General features: G+C 38.7%; 3 protein-coding genes across 3 annotated transcripts in view; 2 read left to right on the forward strand and 1 right to left on the reverse strand.

The window, feature by feature from the left end:
- Positions 1-27,681, forward strand: part of LOC144642209 (uncharacterized) — a 32,803-nt gene that overhangs the window by 1,230 nt on the left and 3,892 nt on the right. The window contains exons 2-5 of the mRNA XM_078501189.1: positions 21,647-21,854; positions 25,149-25,546; positions 26,087-26,300; positions 27,490-27,681. The exon at positions 27,490-27,681 is cut by the window's right edge and continues 206 nt beyond it. Of these exons, the coding sequence (XP_078357315.1) occupies positions 21,647-21,854; positions 25,149-25,546; positions 26,087-26,300; positions 27,490-27,681 (1,012 nt within the window). The remainder of the gene's footprint in view (positions 1-21,646; positions 21,855-25,148; positions 25,547-26,086; positions 26,301-27,489) is intronic.
- On the reverse strand, positions 5,127-10,122 carry LOC144643421 (uncharacterized). The gene is made up of 5 exons (XM_078502675.1): positions 9,552-10,122; positions 7,710-7,789; positions 6,746-6,844; positions 6,377-6,486; positions 5,127-5,965 (listed from the first exon to the last, which is right to left on the reverse strand). The coding sequence occupies exons 1-4, from the start codon at positions 9,786-9,788 to the stop codon at positions 6,453-6,455; spliced, it is 450 nt and encodes a 149-aa protein (XP_078358801.1). The 5' UTR covers positions 9,789-10,122; the 3' UTR covers positions 5,127-5,965; positions 6,377-6,452.
- LOC144643422 (uncharacterized) lies at positions 10,207-14,472 on the forward strand. Its single transcript, XM_078502677.1, has 3 exons — positions 10,207-10,305; positions 11,275-11,346; positions 13,603-14,472. The coding sequence occupies exons 2-3, from the start codon at positions 11,275-11,277 to the stop codon at positions 13,843-13,845; spliced, it is 315 nt and encodes a 104-aa protein (XP_078358803.1). The 5' UTR covers positions 10,207-10,305; the 3' UTR covers positions 13,846-14,472.

The following is a 27,681-nucleotide window of genomic DNA, read 5'->3' on the forward strand; positions in this document are numbered from 1 at the left end:
CAGCGGACAACGTTTACGCATGCGAAAGACGGGATCTTGTAGTGTGGCCTGAGAGAAAACTACAGGTGAAATTTAAAAAAATTCTCTGGACGGATTTTTAGCCAGTCAAAATATACGGTTTTGAGTAATTACATAAAATCTGCTCCAGAGAATTTTTTTAAACTCTTAATAATTGCTCCCCTTTTTATGTAGAATTGTATAAGATTCAGAAAAATAAGGGGTCACCGAGTTAATTTTTGCGCTATTACCGTTAGAAGCTCCATGATGGCTCTTATTTACACCCATATACTGTTGCTATGGTAACAGGTGATGACGTCGTATGATTATATTTCGGTTCACTGACGATAGAGCTAGTAGCTATTCCCAAGAAATTGTAAAAAGAAATGTTATTTTGTTTTATTGAATCCCTTAAATGTAAAAGTGCTAGAAAACCTTAAAACTATTGTGAGCATCCTTAAATCATCATTGCAAAAGGCTCGTGCAATCGCAACTGTCAATTTTTGGGGGCTCAACATTGTTTGCAGTTGTTCTGCGGTTTTCAACTGGTTCCAACAGGTTCCAACAATGTTGAATGAGACATCTGAAATGTGTGTGTGTGTTTGCACGATTCCAACGCTTATATTTTGTAGCCAGTTTTAAGCTTCAACTCGGAAATCTCATGTTGTATTTTTTTAATTTGTACGATCTTCGTACAATAAACGAACAATAAGCAGTTATTGGATGAGGCTGAGTATGATATGAAGAATTATGAAGATCGAGAAGAGCGTTATCCACCAAAGCCGAAGGCTAAGGCGGATAACACCCTCCGAGTTCTCCATAATTCTTCATATCATACGAAAGCCGAATTCGATAATTGTTTCATTATTAGTTCTTATATTTCCAGAGCTCTATATGCACAAAATGAATTTAATAGGGTTTTAAAAGTGGGCAAAGTACACAATACACAACAACTTTGTTTTAAACTTTTTTAACTCGGTTACCTTCATTAAATTCCTTGTCCTTTATAATGTCGATATTTAGCACTTTTCGAGTTCAGGTTTCCATCCTTCTTTCTCACTTCGGCGTAGAACTTTCGTAAAACCGCGCCAAGTCCTCCGCTGTGGAAGATTTTTTTTTTTTTTTTGAAGATACGCTTCAAAATCGATTGACTACCCTTTGTTGCTTTTTTCCGTGCTCTGACTATCCTTGTCTTCTAATAACTTAATAACTAATAACTGTTCGGCAGCAAATCCGTTGTTCCGTAAGATCAGTCGTCCAATAATTATTCACGTCAATCGTCCAATAATAGACCCTTCTTTCAAATTTGGTCGGCGCTAGCCGGTTAGCTGGAATTAGCCCCTGATTGAAAGCCAATCAGAAAACGGAGAAATATTTTAACGACTAATAATGTAAGTTATGAAGTGTCTCATTAAACAAATATGTATTTTAATTTGAAAGGCCCCCATAAATCACTGCAAAATGGCAATTAAAAAACTTACAAGGGTGTAGAGGTGACCCGAATCAAGTGGTTTATACCTTAAAATCTAAAAACAATCGTAGCCCTCTTACAGTCCGGGAGCTAGGAGCACAGAAATGATATTTTGCATTTCAAGAGTACTGAGAAGGTTTGACAACGGATTTCAATAGATTAAAGCCTCCTCTTTCACGCTAGGTAGTTTGTGATTTCAAATTGTGGTATACGTTTTGAGTTATAGCTATGTTTTTGTCAGTCGGTACAGGTTAAAAAAGGTCTTACATGAGAACGAGGCTGAAATTGCCACTCAATTTATTCATAGAAACTTATTCGATAAGAGAATAAATGTTATCCAGATAACTGATAAGACTCTAGGAAAGTCGATTTTATGGAAAGCACCACGGCTTGCAAAGAAATCACATGATATTTGACCTCGTTTTGTGTGACGTGTCACAGCATTCTCATTCTCTGTTACATAGGAACAGAAACTTTTCGCTCACGATCATCTGCAAACTGTTTGCTCTTTCAATGTGCTCTTTTTGCACTAAAGAAAGGCAATATTTTTAAAATTTATAACTTGCTGAAATAAAAACTTTGAATCAAAGGCGTTAAAGTAGCGCATTTTTACTGAAGCCTCGCTTTCATGTATATGGAAAAAGAAAAAAAATAATATTAAACTTGGTAAAGAAAGAAGCAATGTTTAATGAAACTTGCCCACAAGAAAATATTTAAAATACATGCAGGTGCCGTCAATTGTAGCGTGGAAAATAAATATGACGTTAAACTATGTTCTGACAAAACCTATCAGACCCAATTTAAAGAAGAAGATTTTGAAAGTTTCCACCTTAGATTTTGTTAAAACTTGTCTCGTATTCAAAAGTTATAAGCGGTCGTGATGACGCCTAGAATATCATAAATACCAGGTCACAAATAGTCGCTAAATGAAACAGTCATTCTATTTCTGTTTCGGCACTCGTGGTCCCCCGTACTGTGCAGCATTTTTTTTCTTTTCTACCCATGCCCAACAGGTTATGACAAGGTCTTTAGTAGCTGTAGGCTATATATTCAAACGTAAGTCTGAATGACTTTGATTCAGGGACATACTGTAATGTTCATTTTTTTCACAGTAAATGACATAGCACAGCCCATTTGCAGCACGTACAAACAGCTCTCTTTCGGGATGAATGCATTCTATAGATCAAAGCTTTGGTTTGTTTGCTGTTCTCTCGTCTACCTCTGCCGCTTTCTCTAACCGCCCTAAGCGATCTTAGTTTTTGATTCTGCGTAAACTAAAACTGTTTGAGCATTTCGGTTTCCAGTTACAGCAAGAGATTTCAAAGCACCAGGAAATGCAAAAAAGGAGGGAACTACAGTCCACAACAATTTTCCAAGTCTTATGGCAACTTTCCCACTTAAATAAAGAAGTAATGAAACACGTCTGTGCTTCCCAGTCAGCGCCTTCATTTGCAATTCAAGTCGCCCAATAGAATTCAACAGGAAGAGCCATGCCATCTTTTTTGAGCCTTACTCAGGGACCAAAATTGTTGTTGTTTTCTCACTAATCGAGCTCCTAACTGGGGAGCACCTAAGGGTTTAAAGTACCGCAGCGTCTCGCAAGATTGCAGCTTTCGCACCCTCTTTCGAATCATGTTTGGTGTGTAATAGAAACCTTGTGTGGGCTTTCTTGCGGCCAGAATGCAATGATCGCACAAATTTATCACTTCCCTTTCGTCTTAAGGAGATTTTTTTGTGAGGGGGAGGGGTGGTGATTGGGAGAGCCCGGGGGTAGGTTAGAGGAAGTTATAACCAAGCCTTCGAATATGACCAGCAAAACTAGGCTGTTACTTGGTTGTCGGTATGGCTTACTTTAAGCCTCCAATCGTCCGAAGTAATAACATCTGGTACGCTTGCCTCAAAGCACTTCAGTAGTGCGGGGAGAACATTCTCTTTGATCGTTATTGACTAATATCCGGCCGGAAAAGATGCAGAGCAAAAGAAGAGAGGAAAACCATTGAAATCGATTAAATGCAGGGAAATACCTGAGAGTTAGAGCCTAATTTTTCCCAAGTTAGCCTAAACGGGTTCTTATATAAATGGTAGTAACACAAATTATTTTAGGCTATTCAGGTTCTTAATAAGTTCGTATTTTCTAAAGAAAATTTACTTTAATGCTTATAGAACTTTTAGTGATATTCGGCCTATTCCTTGTATAAACTTTGCATACCACATAAGTGCTTATGTAAAAATTAAAGCACTAGTCATTTAGAATATGACATTTTTTAAATATATATGCACAGTTATGCTTTGTCCAAACTTCCCAAAAACATTTTTAATCAATTTAGAAAATAACACCTCATTTCCAAAATTTGAAGCCAAATAGGTTCTGATACAAATGGGGTCTAATTTCCAAATTTTAGCCTGACAGGTTCTTTACTGTTAGGTTCTTACCCGCGGGTTTTTACTGTATATATATTTTAAAACCGAAAACCAGGACTAATCTCGTGTTCTCCCAATCCGAGTCTTAAAATATACTTAAAACAAGAACCTTGTTATTGCTACTGAATGTAAAAATAGAAATTTTGCAGTTTCTTTGATAAAGAGAAAGCCCCAAATTAATGAGACCATTAGGCCCGGCCCATTAGATTCAAACAACGAGACAGCCATCAGAAGGGTTTTATCACACGCCAAAGATGATGCCAAAGATGATGCGAAAGATGATCCGATAGCTTCCATTCAATCGCCAGATACTGAATGAGTGATGTACTGGTACTCATTATGCAAAGAAATTGGCTGCCAAGAGCTGTGGTTCTGGACGGTGTTTTAAGTTCAAACAAAATACACTCCAGTACACAAAATTGTTTCATCAATGTTTCGTAAACAGTTGTGAAAAGTTATTAATGCTTTCTCACTCCTGGGATGCGATTCTACAAACTTTGATATTGATAATGGAAAGAAAAATACTTGGAAACTCACACGTAAATTATCGCAGGCTTATCAAGAAATCTTAGGATGGTTGGAGAAAACAGCAGGGTAGACCCGAGAACGGAGTTTGCTGGAGGAGCTTCTGCCTGAATCTCTTCCCAAGCAAGGCTGACTACCTTGTACTATAGATGAGTCATGTTGTGTCAAAAGAAACAGAATAGCAAGTCTTTTCAACAAACGTCATTCAATCTTCCACTTAGGTTCTTGATTTAGTAAGACACATCAAAATTATTTTCCTTTAGTCAGGTAGTCCCACAGGACGAAATACCAAGAATCCGTAAACGGAAACGTTGCGGAAACATGTGTCACCGTTGCGGAAACATGACGGACAACTCGTGTTTCCGTCTGCGGTTTTGTGGCGTTTACTCGTGTTTCCGTTGCTGCGGACACAGCGGAACCGGACCACTTTTTTACATGTTTCCGTCATGTTTCAGCTGAAGGAAACAACGGTTTCCGCAAGCGGAACCTCATGGTTACCTTTGCGGATACACGCGATAACGTTCCGGAAATATGTTTTTTTCATGTTTCCGTCGACGTATACAGACCTAAAGTTTGCGGATACACGCGATAACGTTCCGGAAATATGTTTTTTCATGTTTCCGTCGACGTATACAGACCTAAAGTTTGCGGATACACGCGATAACGTTCCGGAAATATGTTTTTTTCATGTTTCCGTCGACGTATACAGACCTAAAGTTTGCGGAAACACGGGATAACGTTCCGGAAATATGATTTTTGCTGGTTTCCGTCGACGTAAACAGGCCTGAAAGTGACGGAAATACTAGGTAACGTTCCGGAAACGTGTTATTTTTTCTTGTTTCCGTTGACGTAATCAGGCCCAATACTGGACGCGTAATTGTGTGATAGCAGTTGCGGACGCCGATAGTTTCTACCAAAACTTTATTTGTTTTCCTTTCCTATAATTATTTTTGTTGTTGAAAAAGTAGCGTTCGTTATTTTACTGATCTTGTTTTTGAAAAAGTCTTACGCATCATAACATAACTTGCTGGCAAATCTGGAAATGGAAACAACCTGATTGTCCCCAAGAATAAAGGAAAATGATATATGTTTTATTCAAATGTATATTGATCATGAACGTTTCAAGGTTCCACACTGTTCGTTGAAGCTAAAAAATTTGTATGAGTGGTTATCACACAGTCAATACACTCAGTCCAGTGGCTATCAATCAGTGCGTACTGCCCAACTAGGGGCATTGGTCGGGCAGGGCCGTACAGATGCCGTCTCGGTTCTGTTTACACGGGCACTTGTGCGACGTTGTTTCTCGCTCAGGCCATTTAAATGAGCCTCGTCTAGTTTTGATTTAATGTTCCTGAGCTTGGTGCGTTCCCACGTCAGTTTTCTTGTTTTTCTTGGCTTTGGACCACTCGTCGAATCTGGATCATCGATTTCACTTTCCTCTGATGACATAAAGTCAATCGCATTCGGGGAAGATAGGATTTCTTTCGCCTTGTCTTTGTCATTTTCTGAGAGAGTGCTTTTCTGTAGACTTTGGAGGCGCCTGGATAGTTTCTAAAAGATAGAAAAGGAAAACGCATCAAAAAAAAGAACTTTAACTTTCTGTTTGACTAAAAATATTGTTGTTTAGAACTTTATTAAAAGGCTGATTCTCACCGAGTTAAGCACAAGCACAAGAGCGCATAAGAAGATTGAACACACTCTTTCTTATCATCCTGTTCTCAACAAGAATAATAAGCCCCGAAGGGATACGAAAAGCACAAGAAGAACGAATAGTTTCGTTTTCTTTTGGTTTTTGTTTATTTCTAATCGGACAGTGTTTGCTCTTCTTATGCGCTTATGTTTATGGCCAGTGAAAACCAGTCTTACAAAAGTTAATGCCAATCGTTTGAGAGAAATAAAGGATAAAGCTGAAACTCTCCAGTTAATCATCAAGGAGCAACAATGTATGTTTCTTATACTTACTCTCTTTAAACGATTGTTCCGCTTAACTTTTCGTCTGTGTTCCTCGAACTTGCTATTTGTTTTTCTGGTTGCATCGTCACGTAAGGATCTCCAGTGTTGTTGAACGGCAACTAAAATGCAACAGAATATTTATCAATAAGGGAGGCTACTTACGGCGTTTCGCCAATTACAAGCCCAAAATACATGTACTACATGTACAGATCTAGAGCGATAACAATTAAACAAACTTAAAACGAAATTTAAGTCTACATCATTCCAAATTTATTGAGGCCCTTTAAAACTGTTTAACTGAGAATAATATTGTTAAAACGAGTAATCAAAAAGACAAAAAAAATGGTAATGTACATACAACAATTACGAGAAATTTACCTCTTATGATAGCCTTTTTCCATTTTTTTCTTGCCATACACTGACTGCACTTCTTTGACAACTTTCTTTGCCATGGCCTGGTTTGATGGACTATTAAACCTACGATAGAGGTAATGATCGGTAATGAATAAAAGACTATACAAACCCATTACGCATAATTAACTGCTGAATTGAAGCAGTTAAATCTACGGTGGCCCAGAAGGGACGACGCTTCTTCTTGAAAATGCAGTGTTGTTCGCAAATTCAGTTCTAAAAATAACAGTTAGATTTCTACAGAACAACACTGCATTTTCAAGAAGAAGCGTTGTGAACTTGTCCCTTCTGGGCCGCCGTATTAATCTCATCTCAATTACACAAATAATACAACGAACCCATCACAACTCGTAACAAAAAACTAAAAGTTACGGTAAGCGCTCTCCTCTTCCCCCCACATGACTAGGCTGACGCGCAATACATGTAAGTAGATCGCAGGATAACGAGGATAACGATGTTGTGTACTTAACAATTATTCCATGAGTGCGAGTTGGATATTAAACAATTATTCTGCGAATCGCGCCTGATACTTAGCCGACGAGGCCGTAGGCCGAGTTGGCTAAAACCAGACGATATTCCGCATAATTGAGCAGGATATCTGTTTTATTATTCAACAAATTGTTAGCCTGTGTACAGCCGTCCCGCTCCCCTCAAAAAAATCGGGGAGGGAACGACGTGCCCTCCCCCTATTTTTTTTAGGGGAGCGGGACGGCTGTACACAGGCTACAAATTGTCAACGAAACGCATTTTGCAAATAGAAAAACTGTTATTATGCAGCGCTTTACAGCCCTTCAGACAGTGAACGTCATGGTCTAAAGTCGATTACTTAGCCGATTATTCACAGTTATGTCATTTTCCTCAAAACGCCGGTAAACCGCGTCCAGACGACGTAAATGCGGACTAAAAAGAACCAATCTATTACATATTTCACCTGGTGTTCAAATTGTATTCAAGCTGGTTTTCCTGATCCTCTTGCCTTGTCAGTTCCTGCCACACTTTCCTGACGGCATTCTTGTAGTTTTAAAATAACAGAAAAAAAAAAACAGTGTCAAACTAACTCACATTGACATTTTACAGTTTTTAAAGCACACCTTCACAATTAATATACATACATGTACATACATCGACTCAAACTGGAAGCACCGGGCGAACGTAATTTTTGGGTGATTACTGTATTGTTCACTGCTTGCGAATGAACATATACATGTATTACAGAGTAACATACATGTATAATCCAATCTTTGTTAAGTTTGAATTAACGAAACAAATTGATTTTATAACCTGGTTAGTGGGAATAAGTTGCATAGAAGTCGTGTTTAAATCAGCCTGCGCGCGTTTCTCTCGGCTGTTAGCATATATAACCTAACGCCCGTCTATTAGGTAAACAGGCGACCTGATTGGCCAGGCAAGCGCCTTTTAATTCTCGATATAAGTAAAAGTGCCGACATGGACTGGCCGAAGTCACAAAAAAAGATAAATAAACCACTCATACCGACCGTTTTGTTAAAAAGATCCGTTTCTGTGTTATGCTAAAACAATTAGCTGCAAGGCTCACTCTCGGATTTTATCCACTTTTGATAGTTGGCTTGTCCCGAGCCAACTCTCAGCCGATAGAATCCTCAGGCTTGTCGTCCAATTGAGTGAAAGTGGTTTATTTATTGATTCGTGCTTTCACAGGCGGCCCAGGCGTTGTATGCGATCAATGTGACATATAGTGTGGCCGATTGCGTAACTCTGGTTCAGCCGTTTGAGACAACTTGTACGAGAAAGCTTCGAAAATTGCTCTAAATATTACATTGTAAAGGAACTGAAATAAAAATGGCTTACCTCTTGTATTTCTTGCATTATTTTGACTTCTCTGTGTTCCTAGGGTGAGTTTTAAGCCATTTTAGCGATTTTCACTTTCGACGGTTTAGTTTTTCTTTACGTCGAAAGCATAACTCGCTTAAATGGCTTAAAAACCCACTCTAGGAACACATAGAAGTCAAAATAATGCAAGACAACGAAATGTAAGCCAATTTTATTTCAATAGGCCATTTCCGAGTTACCCTTTGCCTCTGTTTCAAAACGAGTCTACGTGCGAAACCATTCAAATGAAAATGAATTTGAGACTTGTAGTCTTTCTATGTCCGATTCTATTAGCGTGGTCAACGAGGCACAGAGGTGAATATAAGAATAGGGCATCCTTATTGGTCGAGATACTCTGAGGCTTGGTTGCTTAGCTACGCCACCTTTGTCATCCAGATCACAGAAATCGCGCGAGATTCAAAAACTATTGCAGGTCTTCAGCACCGTTTGTTGTCTATAAACTCCCCGAATCCGACCGATGCGCGGAACCTCGCGCTTTAACTAGCGAAGACTACTCGTGTTATTTTCGTAAATGAAATGAATGCCGGCAAAAAATGAAAACCGTTCGAGTTTCTTCTCTCAAACCTTTCCTTTGCTAAACAAGAAGTGAGAACTACATGAATTTGCACAAAGACTCCAAATGAATTCAAGTGTATGGGAATGAATGATAGACTCATAAGTACTCTTGGATTTAATCATACTGTTAAGCAAATATATGCACACACTTTTGCGTAGATGACTTAGTTTGCAGTGAATGATATTCGGAGCGCAAAAGTTAAGCTAAATCTTCATTGACAACGTTCATTGTTTACATGGGGAATGTCACACATCACCCAAAGACTCATTATTAAAACCGCCATTCGAGCGTCTCGATATTCGGTTAGTATTCAGTTTAGAAGTATAATAGTAAAATAATCTTACTCACCGAGCACTCACTATCGCTGTCTTTTGATCTCTGGAATAGTCGCCTTCTTGTTTTTGTCTTAAGATTTGACACTTCACTTTTCAGTTGTTGATTTTCTTTGCGAATTTCCGCAACTTCGGCCAGTAACTTTCTCACAAGATCGATATCTTCTGGAGTAGCCTGATTCTCTGGAGCAGCTCTTGGGGTTTCTCGATCAGGTCTTCTATTCTCTTCATTTTCTTCTCTCGGCGATTCCATAGCACTTGCCAAACAGTCGAAATAGAACAGATGTAAAGGTGCTGACACTCGCTTTCGTTGTTGAATCTTCGCTTTGCTAATTACAAATTTCCCGCCTCGCAAGTGACGCGACGCGAGTCTTTGCTGACCGAACTTGAGCCCGCATCACCATGCGCAACTGCTTCTGCGCACTTGTCACCTTTCGATCCTTTTGATGTGGATAAATTTTCGTGTGATTTTCAGTGATCAATCGTGCTTTTTCGAGGAGATTTTGATCTTTTATTTAAGTATAATTTTAAATCAACGCATTAAGCGAGAATAGGATGAAGAGAAAAGAAATGCATGGCGAGTCGAGTCGTCAAAAGAGGCGAACAAGATGCAGACAACGATGTGCATGTGGTCATTGTCATCAGGCGAAGACTGTACTTAATGCAAGTGTAAATCAGTGGAAAACTGTGGAAAAAAAGATATATCAACTCCTCTACATCTCATTCTGTACCTAAAGACGTTCCTGGATCGAGCTCAAGTGAAAGCGAAGGTAAACTTTACGCGTTATCTTTTTTTTTATAATTTAACCTTGTGCAGTGATCAAACTCATTTGAATTTGTAATTAAGGTCTGAAAAGTGACGGCTTGAACAACCATATTTTTAGGTTGACAAGAAAGTTTGAAACAACAGTATTTAACTGCCCATCCCTTTGGCCTTTACTAATTTGGTAACATTAATTTTTTAACCCACAGTTAATTATGTGAAGACAGGCTTTATAATCCTGGCATATCACATCAAATGTTTGGTTTTCAAACTCAATCGAACGTAAATCGAACGATTAAATTTGATGTTGTTCGGTCATCGAACGAAATCGAACTTACAAAAAATTAAATGCAAATCAAACCAAATCGAACGTTCGATAAAGTTCGATGAGGTTCAACTTAGTTCTGTCGTCGAACGATACCTAAGCGAGTGGCTTATGACTTATCACAATATAATCTGAATCAAGCAAAATCGAATGTTCGGTTTTCCATCATTTGATTATCAATGGGGATTATAAATGCATCAATCGATCCAGCCATCTAAATTTATGTTTCCTTTATTTCCATACTAATTTTTAGACCTGTGATTATACGATACCGTTTCCCATCACTTATTCCAAAACCATGTAAGGAATAATCAATAACTTTTTACTCGCTCATTAGGTTCCAATTTCTTTATTTTAAATTTAAGCTACAAGTTCAATTTGCAAACTTAATCGAATTAAATTGAACCCTTAATTTCGATTTCATTCGATTTGGTTTGGAAATCAAACTCATAAAAGAATAGTTGTCCGATTTCGTTCGATGACCGAACAACATTGAATTTAATCGTTCGATGCCTTCCAAATTTGTTCGATTGAGTTTGATGAAAAATTTGTTTGGTTTTGTTCGATGTGATATGCTGGGTATAATCTACATTTGTTTTATTATATGTACAGTAAATCCTATGATAATCACCAATGTGTATTTTAATGTAGATGGGAACTTGGACCTATCATTGGGGCCAGCTACATGTTTACATGCACAGGATCTTTCTGGGAGTGATTCAGGTAAGCCCCCTCTGTTTTTTTTTTTTATTTTTTATTTTTATTCATTTCAATAGAAAAAATACACACAAATAACGTATAAATAAACAAATACAATAATTGAAAAAATTAAAAAAAATTAAAAATTAAAAAAAAAATAAAAAATTATTTGTGACCTCTCACGTGAAAACGTACACTATCGGCTTTCTGTTGAACGGATAAAATGTACGGCTACGGAACGGGTAACGCATGGCTCATAAAGCCGTGTGGAACGGGTGAAACTGTGCGGCTGAACGGCTTACAATTTATTCCGAATGCATAGCGATGAATGGCGAAATGGCTTACAATATATATTCCGAACGCATTATACCCAGAAGTTATGTGTTATGAAAGATTATATGATGCGCCGTGAACATTTATAAACTTTTTTTGTGAGATAAATTTTTGATCTTTTGGCACGCGTCAACGAGACCGACAGATCGCGTTTACTTTTCCTGAACGGCTTACTCAAGCCGCTCGCACGGATGTGCAGTTCTGAACGGATGACCTTTGCCGCTCGCACGGATGCAAATTTTTCCTGAACAGTTGACTCAAGCCACTCGCACGGATGCATGGAATTCAAATTTATAGTTATCATTAAATTGAGGATCTTTAAGGAATCGGAGATGTCTTTTTCAACTGTCATGTGAAATTAGAAATTCAGAGTTGTAGCTAAGAAAACACTAAGCCAGCTCTTCAACAAACCCAGCTGGCTTTTCTGGCCTTGGCAGATCTAAAAGTTTACCTTAGTCTGTGTTTTCATTGAAATTTTAGCCGGATTTAAGTTCTCTTTCAGCCGGTGAAATTAGCTGGCAGCCGGCCCTTAGCGACATCCCTGGAAATTATTTGTGATTTTAAACAAGTTGTGGCCAAGTGTGTAAATTAACTTGTTCAAGTGACTTTTTGGTGGGTTTATTTTTGGAGGAAATTATTATAAAGAGGGCATTTTTGATAAGGATTTTTGAATTTTCAAAATATTTAGATTGGTTTGGTTTTTTAGGATGGATTTGATTCGTTATATCGAAGTTCGTTATCTTGAAGTACTGTTCCATAAATTTGACTGTAACTTTGACCGGGCTGAAGAATATCGTTCATTATACTAAAGACTTTGTTATATAGGTACATTGTAAACGGTTATGCATTGGAGCGTTTGTTTTTGTTTGATTCTGTCGCTGAAGAAAAGCGCTTGAAAATAAAAAAAAGATTTGGGGCATTTGGCCGTCTTAAATAATATTTAACAGTAGAAACAGGTAAAAAATGTTGCTTCTGAGGTCATTTGGCTTGATTACTCAGATTAATGGAGATTGGAACAGGCTACGGCCAAACACTTCAAAGCAAAGGTTTCATATCATACCAAACTCAAGTCAAAGCGCACAATGCATTCTGGTACACAGGGAGTCCTTAGCTGTAGAGAAAATAACGGTCACAAAGAACATGTGTTTACATACATGTAGTGCTGGGCATATGTCTTGGCAGAAAATTTTTTTTGATTGTTTCATAATGTCCCTGTACTACTTATAGCAAACTCGGAGGAAATTTCAATTTTTGCAGTAATCAATTTTCTTGATTCAAAACAAATCGATATTCAGCCAAACATAGTATACAGTGGTTTGTTTCATATTTAAGGCCCATCTGTGGTAAGAATATGAGTGACTCTTGCTGTCCTATGTCTGACTGTTGGTAGCATTGGCTCTTACATGTAAGTGTTCACAGTTTTACAAGTAGTACGGTAATTCCTGTTCAGCTTGAACAATTTAAATTGTAAGATATGAGTCTCTTACGTACCCCTTTTATATTTTTAAGTTGTAATAGTACCCCAATCTAATTTACTAGGGGGGGGGTATCTAAAAATCCTCATGGGTCATAAAGTTACATTGTATGATTATAACAGTTACCCATCGTGTACTGTTGCCCCAAATTGTTTTTAACATGAGACATCTCCCAGTCTCTCAGATTCTAAATTTTTGTTTAAAAAAAAAACTGGGTGTGACTAGGATCTTTTTTAGACAAGTTCAGAATTAATGGCTAACTATACCATCCAGTTTGTAAGGATTTAGTGCTTTACTAAAAGGTTCTGTAATAAATTTAAACTAAGGCCCTTTAAAATGCAGCACACTGCACTATTTCTTTTATTCACTATTGTGTAAACTGCTGCAGGAGGTTGCTTGAGAATCCTCTGAATGAGTTTCTTCTAAATGTATCTTCAGTAAAATAATAACAAGTACACTTCTTTTCTTTCAGGAGCAAGAAGAGTCTGACAGCCTTTCTGATGAGGATAGTAGCCACCATGAAGATGGTGGTACAGATTATGTCGACTCGGACTTAAGTGATGTTGAGGAATTGCTTCACTCTGAAGATGTAAAACTGCTGCAACCTTTACCACCACGAACACGTCAGCAGGACACATGGATCATTTTGATATGGCTTGTTTATTTTGTCCTAGTCTGGCAATACAAGAACTATGTAAGTGACATAAATCCCTAAATCATTTTCTTGAGCCAGCTGTCGATGAATTGAATGCTCTCTGGAAAGGAGTCAAGGTGAACACTTATCGAAGCCCATCTACTGCAGTGGAAATTCATGCAGCTGTGTTGTGTTTTGCATCTTATATTCCAGCAGCACGGAAACTTTACGGATTCCTTGGCCATAGTGCAAAGAGAGGTTGCTCTCATTGCTACAAGATCTTTCCGGGTAGTTTTGGAGAACAGAAGAACTACAGCGGCTTTGATGACCGAGATCAGGAGAATCTTGCTTAAATTACTATTTACAGCTGTATAGTGACTGTAAGGAGACACATCTAGTGAAAGAATACAGTACATCCTGACAGAGAAAGTTGACATTTTATATTTGCTTACAGGAACGTGCCACTTAATAGCTACATTAGTTAAAGCAAGGAGCCACAAAAAGTGTCCGTAATCGGTTAATTCACATTTTATCTTTGCTTTTAAACTGGAAAAATAGTTATGCTGTGTATCCTGAACTATGTGAATGTGATCACGCTTTGAGGCTGCAATGTACATAAGCATTTATATAGACTTTGGTCTTATAATGTTACAGGACTCATGTACATTTATTTGGATTGAAATTACATTGGTATGAAGTGCAACTCTATTTGAGACATCTGCCATTAGTATTTATAAGAAGATGCTACAGTAGAACCTCGATTTAAAGAACCTATGTCATCGATTTAAAGAACTATGGTTTTGTCCCAATAATAGTGAAATATATTGAGAAGAACCCTGATTTAACGAAACTTTACTTTGCCCTTACTTAAACCGAGGTTACACTGTACTCCCCAAATGACACTATCCTGAATGTTACATAGATACTCCTTTTCTACAAATAAGACATTTACCTTAGATGACTCAACTGCTTTAAAAATCCATCTAGCTCATATGACCAAGACAAATTGGCTTAAACAACCAACTAAACAACCTAACCTCTTTGAACAAACCAAACTGCTTAAAACAAACACCCAACAGACTCAATTGAAACAGCCCCCTCAAGTTAACCTGCTCAAATGACCAAACCACCTCAAATGACCAAAATAGCTCAAATGCTCCAACCAACTCAAATTATTTGCGGTAACTGGCTCAAATGACTGGCATGCATCAAATGACCCAACCAGGTCAAATGACCCTGTTCCACTAATCCCAACTGGCTCAAATGACTCAAACTACTCAAATGATCCAACTGCTCATTTGATCAAACTGGTGCAAACAACTTATCTGAGTCAAATAACTGAACCGCGTCAAATGACCCGACCGGCTCAAATGACACAATTGGCTCATGTGACCCAACTACATGACTTGACCGAACTGGCTCGGGTTCAAACCGGTCCGAACAACCCATCTGGCTCAAATGACCAAACTGTCTCAAATGGCCTAACCGGCCATGACACAATTGGCCGGTGGCCCAACTGTGTCACTGACCCTACTGGCTCAATTGATCAAACCGGGCAAACAATGCATCGACTCAAATGACCAAACTGTCTTAATGGCCCAACCAGCTCAATGACACAATTGGCTCGAGTAACCCACTGCGTCACTTGACCCTACTGGCTCAATTGATCAAACCGGTGCAAACAACCCATCTGACTCAAATGACCAAACTGTCTTAAATGGCCCACCAGCCAATGACACAATGGCTCGAGTAACCCAACCGTCACTGACCCTACTGGCTCAATGATCAACCCGGTGCAAACAACCCATCTGACTCAAATGAAGAAACCATCTCAAATGGCCCAACCGGCCAGTGACACAATGGCGAGGACCCAACTGTGTCACTTGACCCTACTGGCTCAATTGATCAAACCGGTGCAAACAACCCATCTGACTCAAATGACCAAACTGTCTCAAATAGCCCAACCGACTCAAATGATACTATTGGATCAAGTGATCCAACTGCATCAATTGACCCATTGGGCTCAAGTGATCAAACCGGTGCAAACAACCCGTCGGACTCAAAAATGACCAAACCGTCACAAATGACCCAACTGGCTCAAATGACACAATTGGTTAAGTGACTCAACTGGGTCAAGCACTCCAACCAGTGCAAACAACCCATCTGACTCAAATGACCAAACCAGCTCAAATGACACTATTAGGTCAAGTGATGCAACTGCATCAATTGACCCATCTTGCTCAAGTGATCAAACTGGTGCAAACAATTAACCCATCTGACTCAAATGACCAAACCATCTCAAATGACTCAACCAATTCAAATGACCCAACCAACTCAAATAGCACAATTGGCTCAAATGACCCAATTACATGACTTGACCCGACTGGCTCAGGTTCCAACCAGTGTGAACAACCCATCTGACTCAAATGACCAAACTGTCTCAAATGGCCCAACCGACTCAAATGATACTATTGGGTCAAGTGATCCAACTGCATCAATTGACCCATGAGGCTCAAGTGATCAAACCGGTGCAAACAACCCATCTGACTCAAACGAAGAAACCATCTCAAATGGGACCCAACCGGCTCAATGACACAATTGGCTCATGTGACCCAACTGTGTCACTTGACCCTACTGGCTCAATTGATCAAACCGGTGCAAACAACCCATCTGACTCAAATGACCAAACTGTCTCAAATAGCCCAACCGACTCAAATGATACTAATGGGTCAAGTGATCCAATTGCATCAATTGACCCATCGGGCTCAAGTGATCAAACCGGTGCAAACAACCCATCTGACTCAAATGACCAAACCATCTCAAATGACTCAACCAACTCAAATGACCCAACCGGCTCAAATGATACAATTGGCTCATGTGACCCAACTACATGACTTGACCCATCTGGCTCAGGTTCAAACCGGTTTGAACAACCCATCTGACTCAAATGTCCAAACTGTCTCAATAGCCCAACCGACCAAATGATACTATGGGTCAAGTGATCCAACTGCATCAATTGACCCATTGGGCTCAAGTGATCAACCCGGTGCAAACAACCCATCTGACTTAAATGAAGAAACCATCTCAAATGGCCCAACCGGCTCAATGACACAATTGGCTCATGTGACCCAACTGTGTCACTTGACCCTACTGGCTCAATTGATCAAACCGGTGCAAACAACCCATCTGACTCAAATGACCAAACTGTCTCAAATAGCCCAACCGACTCAAATGATACTAATGGGTTAAGTGATCCAATTGCATCAATTGACCCATCGGGCTCAAGTGATCAAACCGGTGCAAACAACCCCTCTGACTCAAATGACCAAACCATCTCAAATGACTCAACCAACTCAAATGACCCAACCGGCTCAAATGATACAATTGGCTCATGGGACCCAACTACATGACTTGACCCATCTGGCTCAGGTTCAAACCGGTTTGAACAACCCATCTGACTCAAATGTCCAAACTGTCTCAAATAGCCCAACCGACTCAAATGATACTATTGGGTCAGGTGATCCAACTGCATCAATTGACCCATTGGGCTCAAGTGATCAAACCGGTGCAAACAACCCATCTGACTCAAATGAAGAAACCATCTCAAATGGCCCAACCGGCTCAATGACACAATTGGCTCGAGTGACCCAACTGTGTCACTTGACCCTACTGGCTCAATTGATCAAACCGGTGCAAACAACCCATCTGACTCAAATGACCAAACTGTCTCAAATAGCCCAACCGACTCAAATGATACTATTGGGACAAGTGATCCAATTGCATGAATTGACCCATCTTGCTCAATTTTTTTTTTTTTTTTTTTTTTTTTTTTTTTTTTGTGATCAAACTGGTGCAAACAACCCATCGGACTCAAATGACCAAACCATCTCAAATGACTCAACCAACTCAAATGACCCAACTGGCTCCAATGACACAATTGGCTCATGTGACCCAACTACATGACTTGACCCAACTGGCTCAGGTTCAAACCGGTGCAAACAACCCATCTGACTCAAATGACTAAACCATCTCAAATGACTCAACCAACTCAAATGACCCAACCAGCTCAAATAGGACAATTGGCTCAAATGACCCAACTACATGACTTGACCCAACTGGCTCAGGTTCAAACCGGTGCAAACAACCCATCTGACTCAAATGACTAAACCATCTCAAATGACTCAACCAACTCAAATGACCCAACCAGCTCAAATAGGACAATTGGCTCAAATGACCCAACTACATGACTTGACCCAACTGGCTCAGGTTCAAATCGGTGCGAACAACCCATCTGACTCAAATGACCAAACTGTCTCAAATGGCCTAATCCACTCAATGACACAATTGGCTCGAGTAACCCAACTGCGTCACTTGGCCCTACTGGCTCAATTGATCAAACCGGTGCAAACAACCCATCTCACTCAAATGAAGAAACCATCTCAAATGACTCAACCGGCTCAATGACACAATTGGCTCGAGTAACCCAACTGTGTCACTTGGCCCTACTGGCTCAATTGATCAAACCGGTGCAAACAACCCATCTGACTTAAATGAAGAAACCATCTCAAATGACTCAACCGGCTCAATGACACAATTGGCTCGAGTAACCCAACTGTGTCACTTGACCCTACTGGCTCAATTGATCAAACCGGTGCAAACAACCCATCTGACTCAAATGACCAAACTGTCTCAAATAGCCCAACCGACTCAAATGATACTATTGGGTCAAGTGATCCAACTGCATCAATTGACCCATTGGGCTGAAGTGATCAGACCGTTTTAAATGACCCAACCGGCTTAAATGACACAACTGTCGCAAATGACCTAACCAGCTCAAATGACCCAACCAGCTCAAATCACCCAACCGGCTCAAATGACACAATTGGCTCAAATGACACAACTGCTTCAAGTGATCAAACCGGTACAAACAACCTATCGGACTCAAATGACCAAACCGTCACAAATGACCAAACTGTTTTAAATGACCCAACCGGCTCAAATGACACAACTGCTTCAAGTGATCAAACCGGTACAAACAACCCATCTAACCCAAATGACCAAAACGTCACAAATGACCCAACCGGCTTAAATGACAATTGGTTCAAGTGACTCAACTGGGTCAACCACTCCAACCAGTGCAAACAACCCATCTGACTCAAATGACCAAACTGTCTCAAATGACCCAACCGGCTCAAATGACACAATTGGCTAAAGTGATCAAACCAGTGCAAAATAACCCAATTGACTCAAATAATAACTGCATCAAATGACCCAACCAGCTCAAATGATGCAACTGGATTAATAAAAAAAAACTTGATTACAATTTGCATGTTTGCAGTGATGTTCTAGCAGGCTGCACTGTATTTTGATAAATAGCTATTAATGGGATATGCTTATCAATCATCACAACAAAACGCATTGAGAAAGCCCTGTTACTTTCCTTTTACGCGATGATAACATGTCATGAGTGAGATTTCATTTCTCTTACCAAACTTGTCTCACAAATATGCTTTAATTTACTCAAAAAGTTAAGGTTGATAGAACCATCTCGTGTTGGTTTTTTATGTAGCAAACAAATTGGAGATCCGTCTTCAGAAAGATAACGAAAACAAACAGCAGAAATCCGCTAACGTAAATTTGACGGAAACAGACAACAGCAGAAATCCGCTAACGTAAATATGACGGAAACAAACGGCAGAAATCCGCTAACGTAAATTTGACGGAAACAAAAAACAGCAGAAATCCGCTAGCGTAAATGTGACGGAAACAAACAACAGCGGCAATCCGCTAATGGAAATGTGACGGAAACGTAAACTCGCATTTCCGTTGCGGAAACATGACGGAAACGTGATATTATCACAGAGACTTGGATTTCCACGTTTCCGCAGCACGTAAACGTGACGGAAACATAGAGTTCTATGTTTCCGTCATGTTTCAGAAATACGGAAACGTGCGTTTTCGATCCTTAGCTGAGTTTATTTTACAAGGTAAGAGTGTGTTTGAGCAACCCAATGAAGGACCGAAAGCCACAATTGACAGTCACTTTCTGCAAAATAATTTTTTAAGACTTATTCTGAAATATCTTGTCAACTTTTGCATTGTTTTTTTTTATTCTTGATGTTTTTCGTTGTTTTTTGACGACGTATGACAGCATTGTATCTTTTTTTTAACATTTCCTCAAGATTGCATCATAAATGTCACTAATTCAGACACGAAGTCAGACAATAATGTAAAATAATGCAACATTTATCCCAGAATGATAATGGCTGGCTACAATCTACTCATTCTGTATTAGTGCCTACTGTATTGGTGTCTAAAAAGTAGTCAGGAACATCGTGATTGAAACGAAGAATTATGTCAAAAAGCTGAAATAGGCTTAACCTACACGTCACTAAACACGGTCCCAGGCAAACACTCGCTCGGCACATCAAAACATTCACGGGGAAAATTGCTATAATGAACATTTCTGTATCACAAAGTAGATCTTCTTCTCAAAGTTTCAGAAAAAATCTCGAGGCTACGTCCGGCTTATACATCTTTCAGTTTTAAACGTACGAGAGCTGAGGGAATAGAGCAGGCAGGATTCGTAATGAACGTAACAGTCTTGAATATCATTTTTTTTTTTTCTTGAAAGCTATCTTCAAGGAAATGTATGTTTGTGCATGGAAATTTACAAGCAGCTGCATCGCAAATTTTTTGCCAAGCCTGTGCAATCTCGGACACCACTGTTGAGACATTTGGCCAAATGTCCACTTAATAGTGTACAGCAGTTCTTTTTTTAATCCTCCACCACCCTCCCTAATTTGGTTATTGCTTCATGTTGGTTAATGTTGTCGTGTTTTGAAAACAACACAAAATGAATAACAAACCTTTAAAAACGACTAATGCAGTTCAAACGCGCTCTCGAGTAGAGACATTTGAAAGAACAAAATGTGACTACTTGTTACTTGGAATTTGTAACATTCTTGATATCATCACGTCTGTATATAACTAACGAAATGGAGAACTAGCTATAATAAAATCTAAAACTATTTTTAAGCACCAATTGCGATTTCTAACTTTATTTTCTACTGTAATCGATCGACAACACCTGTTTTTAGATATTGTCTGTTAGCGAAAATTTTATCAAATGTTGTTTTTTCCTAACCAAGTTTACTTTCACTGTTCGCCACCAAAGCGAGGCTTCAGTTTAACGGCGCCATTTTAACGGCTTTCACCAAATTTTTAACGTCCGCAAGTTATAAATTTTAAAAATGTTGCCTTTCTTTAGTGCAAAAAGAGCACATTGAAAGAAAAAATGGTTTGCAGGTGAACGTGAGCGAAAAGTTTTTGTTTCTATGTAACAGAGAATGAGAATGCTGTGACACTCACACAAAACGAGGACAAATATCATTTTGCAAGCCGTGGTGCTTTCCATAAAATCGACTTTCATATAGTCTTATCAGTTATCTGGATAACATTTATTCTCTTATCGAATAAGTTTCTATGAATAAATTGAGTGGCAATCTCAGCCTCGTTCTCATGTGAGACCTTTTTTAACCTGTACCGACTGACAAAAACATAGCTATAACTCAAAATGTATACCACAATTTGAAACCACAAACTACCTAGCGTGAAAGAGGAGGTTTTAATATGTTGAAATCCGTTGTCAAACCTTTTCAGTACTCTTGAAATGCAAAACATCAATTCTGTGCTCCTAGCTCCCGGACTATTATCAATCGAAGCATCTTTTTTAACAAAAATGGCCATGACAGTTTTGCAAAAGACCTAATTTTAAATATTAAATATGATATTATTAACTATGGTGAGTTATATTCGTCACTGTATGTTACAAAATGTCAACTAATGCCTTTCTTACTTCTTCTTCTTCTTCTGAATTCAGACAAAGCTTTGCATTTCCCAAACAAAGGAGTCAATGACTTTGTCAGAATATCGAACATGCGCAGTTTGACGGCGGTCACTGTGTGTCTGTGGATGAGTTCGAGTGACATTCAAGGAAGTCCTTTCAGTTATGCTGTATCAGGCCAGGATAATGAGCTGCTCATATTCTACAACGAAAATTTTGAGTTGCACATTGGTGGCGAGAAGAGGTATTAATCGTAAAAAAATATTATTGGAACAGAGAAAGCGCATGAACTCATTATACACATTTTTTTAAATTTGTTATAAACTTTATTATTACAAAGGCAACAGAAAGATACAAAGGAAAAAGATAAATAATCGAAATAAGAACTGGTAGCAACCAAACTAAAGTACAGTATACAGTTGATAATGTTCGGGAGAGAATGAAACTGCGTTACAATTTGCTGACATTACTTACAATTTTAAGCATTTACTCGGCTATCACTAATATTACAATTGTTTGACACTCGGCTTTGTACTCACATACAATTCTATTTTAACTAACCCAAATTCTATTAATACTTAACACTATATTAATCTCACTATATTGTAAATGATGGAGCAAAGGAGACTTTTCATTTGAAGTTAAGTGATGTTTTCAAGCTTATAATTAATGAGTAATTTGCTATTTATTTTGTTTGAATATATGTAATGGCGCATAGTTAAGGTGGTATAATTAAATTTTCTCTTTATTGTTGTTTCATGTATGCTAGAGATAATACCGAACAAGAGTTCTTTTGTGGTAGGAGAGATCTGACAAGAGTTGGTTTCATTTAACCAATGTAAAACTTTTTGGACAAAGGTTCAAGTACTAAATGGGCATTCAACAAAATAAAGTGTGTCCAATGGAGTCTTTATCCCCACAATACAGGCATTCATCGTCGGTTGTGATGTCAAATCTGAATAATTCTTTCTTTGTTATCACAATTCTATGCATAAATTCAAATTGAAACTCCTTTAGCTTAGTATCCTTACAAACGTTTTTGAGTGACTTGAAAATCTTACTCCAGGAATCTTAGTTAGCGATAGGTTTTCACTCCAACGCTTGGGGCCAGTTTGATTGTGAGTATGGGTTTTGGAGGTGAACAATTTGTAGAAATCTCTTGACTTTGCCTTTTCAAAATTAATTTGTGAGGAATCATTTAATTGGAAAGTGTTATCATTACTGGTAAAAAAAGTTTTTGTTAAAGGTGTCAGATTCTTTGGCTATGGACAGGAGGTGCTTCGGAACACCACTTGATAATATTGTAGAAAGTTGGTATGACATGAGTATATACGGGAAAACTCCTGGAAGGTTGACAAATTGCCCGTTTTATCTAATGAGTCTACAATCGAAATGATACCCTTGTTAAACCATTCACTTAGAAAGATCGCTTTCCCGCCAACGAGTATTTCTTTGTTATGGAATAATATTATATCCTGTTTTTAGTAATAAGCATACTAGAGCGATTTTAATTCGTTGAAATTATCCAGAATCGTCTTGTAGAAGATCGGTATGTCGTCAAGGTATTTTGTATAATAGTTGCACCTTAAGAAAAGTTCAGGCCACCCATCTTTTTAAAGAAATAGTTTAGAATAGTGCACCAGTTTCTCTTAACAGAGTTCTTAAGTCTAGGAATCCATGCAAGTTTAAGGGCTTTGAACACAATGTTAATTTCGGTCATGCGTATTCCTCCCGTATCCGAATCTTGATAAAGGCCAGGGGTTTGGGGGAGGAGGGCGGGGGATCTTTTTATCTTATCCTTTTTTCGACTTTTTTGCTTGTTTACAAGCAAAATGAAGGAGAATAGCAGTTATGTTGGGGAAAATGTGGAACCACATTCTTGTTAACTCTCAAGGGACTGTTTTAATTTCTCAAGGGATTACTTTCCGCTGTGGGTGATCACTTGCGATCTCGTGGAAAAAACGTGACTTGCACATTTACAAACGTTATATAACAATTTTAAAAGTGACATGTCAGCTTTCTTATCTCAACGCACGTGTGTCTGAAAGGCGATCTATAAAAAGCGTCGCACAAACAATGGATTGCGTAACTAACACTAAAACACGAATAAATAATCACTAGCACTTACATCGTTTAAAAATTACAAACGTCAAAAATAAACCATACCAAAAAACTCGCTCTTTTCAAAGATATTATTGAAGTTAAAACAAATGCAAGAGATGGGGGCTTCTTTTAGCTTAGGAACGGTTAAAAATTAGGCCAAATTTGGTCGCTACCATCGCCATTCTATTTCGTCATCAGCCTAGGTCGTTAGGGACGTGACCTCGCGTTGACAGCAATGTTGCATGAATCGGCTTTACAATATGCGATCGTATCTACGCAGTTCGACTGGAATTTCAGTCAAAGACGGCAAAATTCTTTCGTATTTCATCTTCAAATATAATTCGAAAGCATTCACTGTATATATGGCTTTTGTTTAATCCTTCTTAAGCCCACGAAGAAGCTGTCTTGATATCCGACCCTCGCAGAGGCCAGACAAAACGCAGCTTGAGTGTATCGATTTGTTTCCAGTTTATGCCGCAATTATCACGCAATGTTCTCTCCGACAGTAGTCGGAAATATCCGTATTTTTTCGTGCTTTTTCGTGGAGCAATCGTAACGATACTGCCTTGAACACATTGAACAGCGGTACTCTACCTATAACAATTCAAATATGGCGTCGCAAAAACAAAGCGTCGAACACATATTTTGCAGTTTCATTTGCTAATTTCGCTGCCGTAATCGACTGCCACGAAAGGTCCTTGCAATTTTAAAGTATAGAATTGTCAGATCTCGGTGAAATTTGCACTGTTTACTTGTGTAATGTTGAGGAATATGTGTATAAATACCCGGCGCGGTCGAGCCATTTTTGACAAAATTATATGGCTGCATTTCCTCCGCGAAGATAGGAAATTGCTAAACTAAACTACAAAGCAACTGTAATGATAAGTTCGAAGAACAATGCACACTGTCAGCATAAACCTTCGACTCATACTTCATGCAAAAAGTCGGTATCTCGAAGAGACTTGATTATTTCTCCAAAGAAATCTAAACGATTTTGTTTTTACTAAGTTCACGGTTCCCGGAGCGACTACAAGGTTTGAAGCCGAGAACATTAATTGTGATAAACTCAAGCTTTTTAGTATCATTGTTCTTCCAAATATATTCAGGTTTCTTGAACTCCACATGTCCAGTTCAGTTACTTTGTAGGTTTTCGAATCTTTTGGTTGAAATTAAGCTCGTTATTTCCTTTTTCATCGTTATTAAAGAATAAAGCGTTAATTTGAACGAAAACATATAGTTTTTTAGGGATCACAACAGTACAGGATTAGGACTATAGGAGTAATATTTTTTTCATCATGATGACGTCTAAAAAACGAAGTATTACGACCTTGAAACGCTTACCACGAACATAAATCTTACTGACACTTCTTCTATGAGATTCGCCATGTACTTGGTACACAAACAACACAAACATTAGACGTTCCAATTTTTACAGGGAAACATCAGTAACGCCTAACGACGGCGTATGGCACCATATATGTGCATCGTGGGAAAGCCGTTCGGGAGCATGGAAATTCTACAAAGATGGTGAAATAAAAAAGGAAGGCACGGACTTCAAGAGAGGCTACACGATAACACAGGGTGGCTCTTTGGTGTTAGGGCAGGAGCAAGACTCGGTCGGTGGTGGCTTTGACGCCGATCAATCATTCAAAGGAATGTTATCAAATGTCAACTTGTGGGATAAGGTTCTTACTCATAGAGAAATCGAAGAGATGTCAACATCATGTCTCTTGGATGAATGGAATTCCGGAAACGTATACAAATGGCGCAATTTCCTCCGGGAATCCCAAACAAGACTTGTAAAGCAATCTACTTGTGAGAGACTGGAAACTGGTAATTATAAGAAACATATCACGTCTAAGTGGTTTTATGAATATTCAATTCAGAACCTGAGGAATTTTCGATATGTGTTGTAATGGGGAAGAAATTGGGTGGGGAAGAGGGAAAAACAATTAAAAAAACGTATCCTGGTTATTTGCACGAGTCATGAGGTATTTTACACGCCATAAGCAGAGCAAAATACAGCTTTAAAATGATGAATATTTTCTTATAAAATATTTCGAGAGTAATAAACAGTAAACTTGCAATGCAAGCTGTTCGCGCCGCACTGTATAAAGAAAGGTCTAACGACGTATAAAAGGCATTTATACGCAGGGTATTAAAATTTTTCGTTCCAAACTCAACATTAGATTACCGCTTTAACAACAGAACAGTGTATCAAACAAAGTGAAATTAATAAAAACTAAATAAATAAAAATAAATAAATAAACTTGCTGAAATAAAAGCAATCGACGACCTACTGAAAAAGTTGTATTCTCTTGCCTGGTTTGGCAAACTGATACCTGGTTGTTGTTGTTGTTTACATCTTTTCAGGCAATGCTTTCCATTTTCCAAAGAAAGGAATCCATGACGCTGTTAAAATCTCAGGCATGCGCAGTTTGACAGCGTTCACCGCTTGTCTCTGGATGAATTCGAGTAATACTCAAGGAACTCTACTTAGTTACGCTGTGCCAGGCGAGGGTAATGACAACGAGCTGGTTCTCGACTACAACGGGAATCTTAGGCTGGTCATCGCAAATACTAACAGGTAACGTGAATATTAGAACTGGCGAGTTGAAGTAATGAACAATAAGCTAAGCGATGTTGTCGTAAAGTTCTAATAATCCACCCAAGAATCTTTGTAAAAAGGCTGGTTTTATCACAAGCTTTTTTTTTATCTCAGACCCTCTATTTTGAATGTCTTTGCAAGAAAAACAAACGACACTAGCCATTTTAAGACTACGGTATTGGCGCTTAGATAGATGACGTTATTAGTATTATTAAAAACACTTCCATGACACTTTTCACCTGATAGTGTTATACCAAAACCGTTCAAATTGTTACTACAAACACCATTTGATTGAAAAATATGGTTTTAAAATCTCGAAACCCCTGCAAAAGTGATTTCGCTTTACTCCTAATTCCACCGTCATTTGTCAAAAAAAATTGAGAAATCTGCACAAACCGTAACACCTAGGATTCTGCATAGTTGGAGAAGTGGTTGCAGAATAGAGCCTTCTCGACATCATTCAGCCTCGTCCGCAGGCCAATTCGCGCTGTGCGAGTAAGCGGAAGAGGCTTGGAACCGAGCGCGATAGCGTGAGGGCGCAACATGTCCTCGCTCTAGAATTTGCAATAATCAGTTGAAACACCAATAATCAGTAAAACAAGAGGTAATGATAGACGGACGTGGATACCAAGTAAAACTTCACAAAAGCCCTCTTTGAGGGCATCCAAAGCGAATTCTCCCGACAAGTTCTACGAGTGTCGTCACATCTCAACTCGCCGGAGACGACTGGGAACGAGGCTGGCCATCATTTTCATTAGAAGATTGCAGAGAAGATTTGATGTATATATGCTTGGTTCTAAAGTAGCAGACGTACTTTGACAGGTGTCAGAGTATTTGAGATTTCACTAAAAAAATAATTATAGTATTCCAACACCTCGGCCATAAAGCGAACTACCCCTCGCTGTCACCCGCGTCTACACGCTGATTTTTTTTTCTCGCGGAGATGTTGAAGAAACTTTACTGCTGTTTTTACCACATAACATAACACAAATAATTTTATGAGGACCTCTTGACTGGATTGTAACTAAATATTCTATAATATTCATGCTTCGTAAAGGACGAGATGAAGTAAATGCTGCTTTCGAGTAAAGTTGTGTCGGATTATTGAGCTGAAGGAGAGAGTTTAATGTGAATATAATAGTCCATCGAATGGATTTATTTTCTACAGGGACACATCAGTTACCGCCTTTAACGGCGTATGGCATCACATTTGTGTAACTTGGGAAAAAAATCAAGGATCATGGAAATTTTACAAAAATGGTGACCTCAAAGCGCAGGGAACAAACTTTAAGAGAGGTTACACGATAAGGTCAGGTGGTACTTTGGTGCTGGGACAAGAGCAAGATTCAGCTGGTGGTGG

The sequence above is a fragment of the Oculina patagonica genome, chromosome 2 (genome assembly GCF_052425735.1).
Source record: "Oculina patagonica isolate OP01 chromosome 2, crgOcupat, whole genome shotgun sequence".
NCBI lineage: Eukaryota > Metazoa > Cnidaria > Anthozoa > Scleractinia > Oculinidae > Oculina > Oculina patagonica.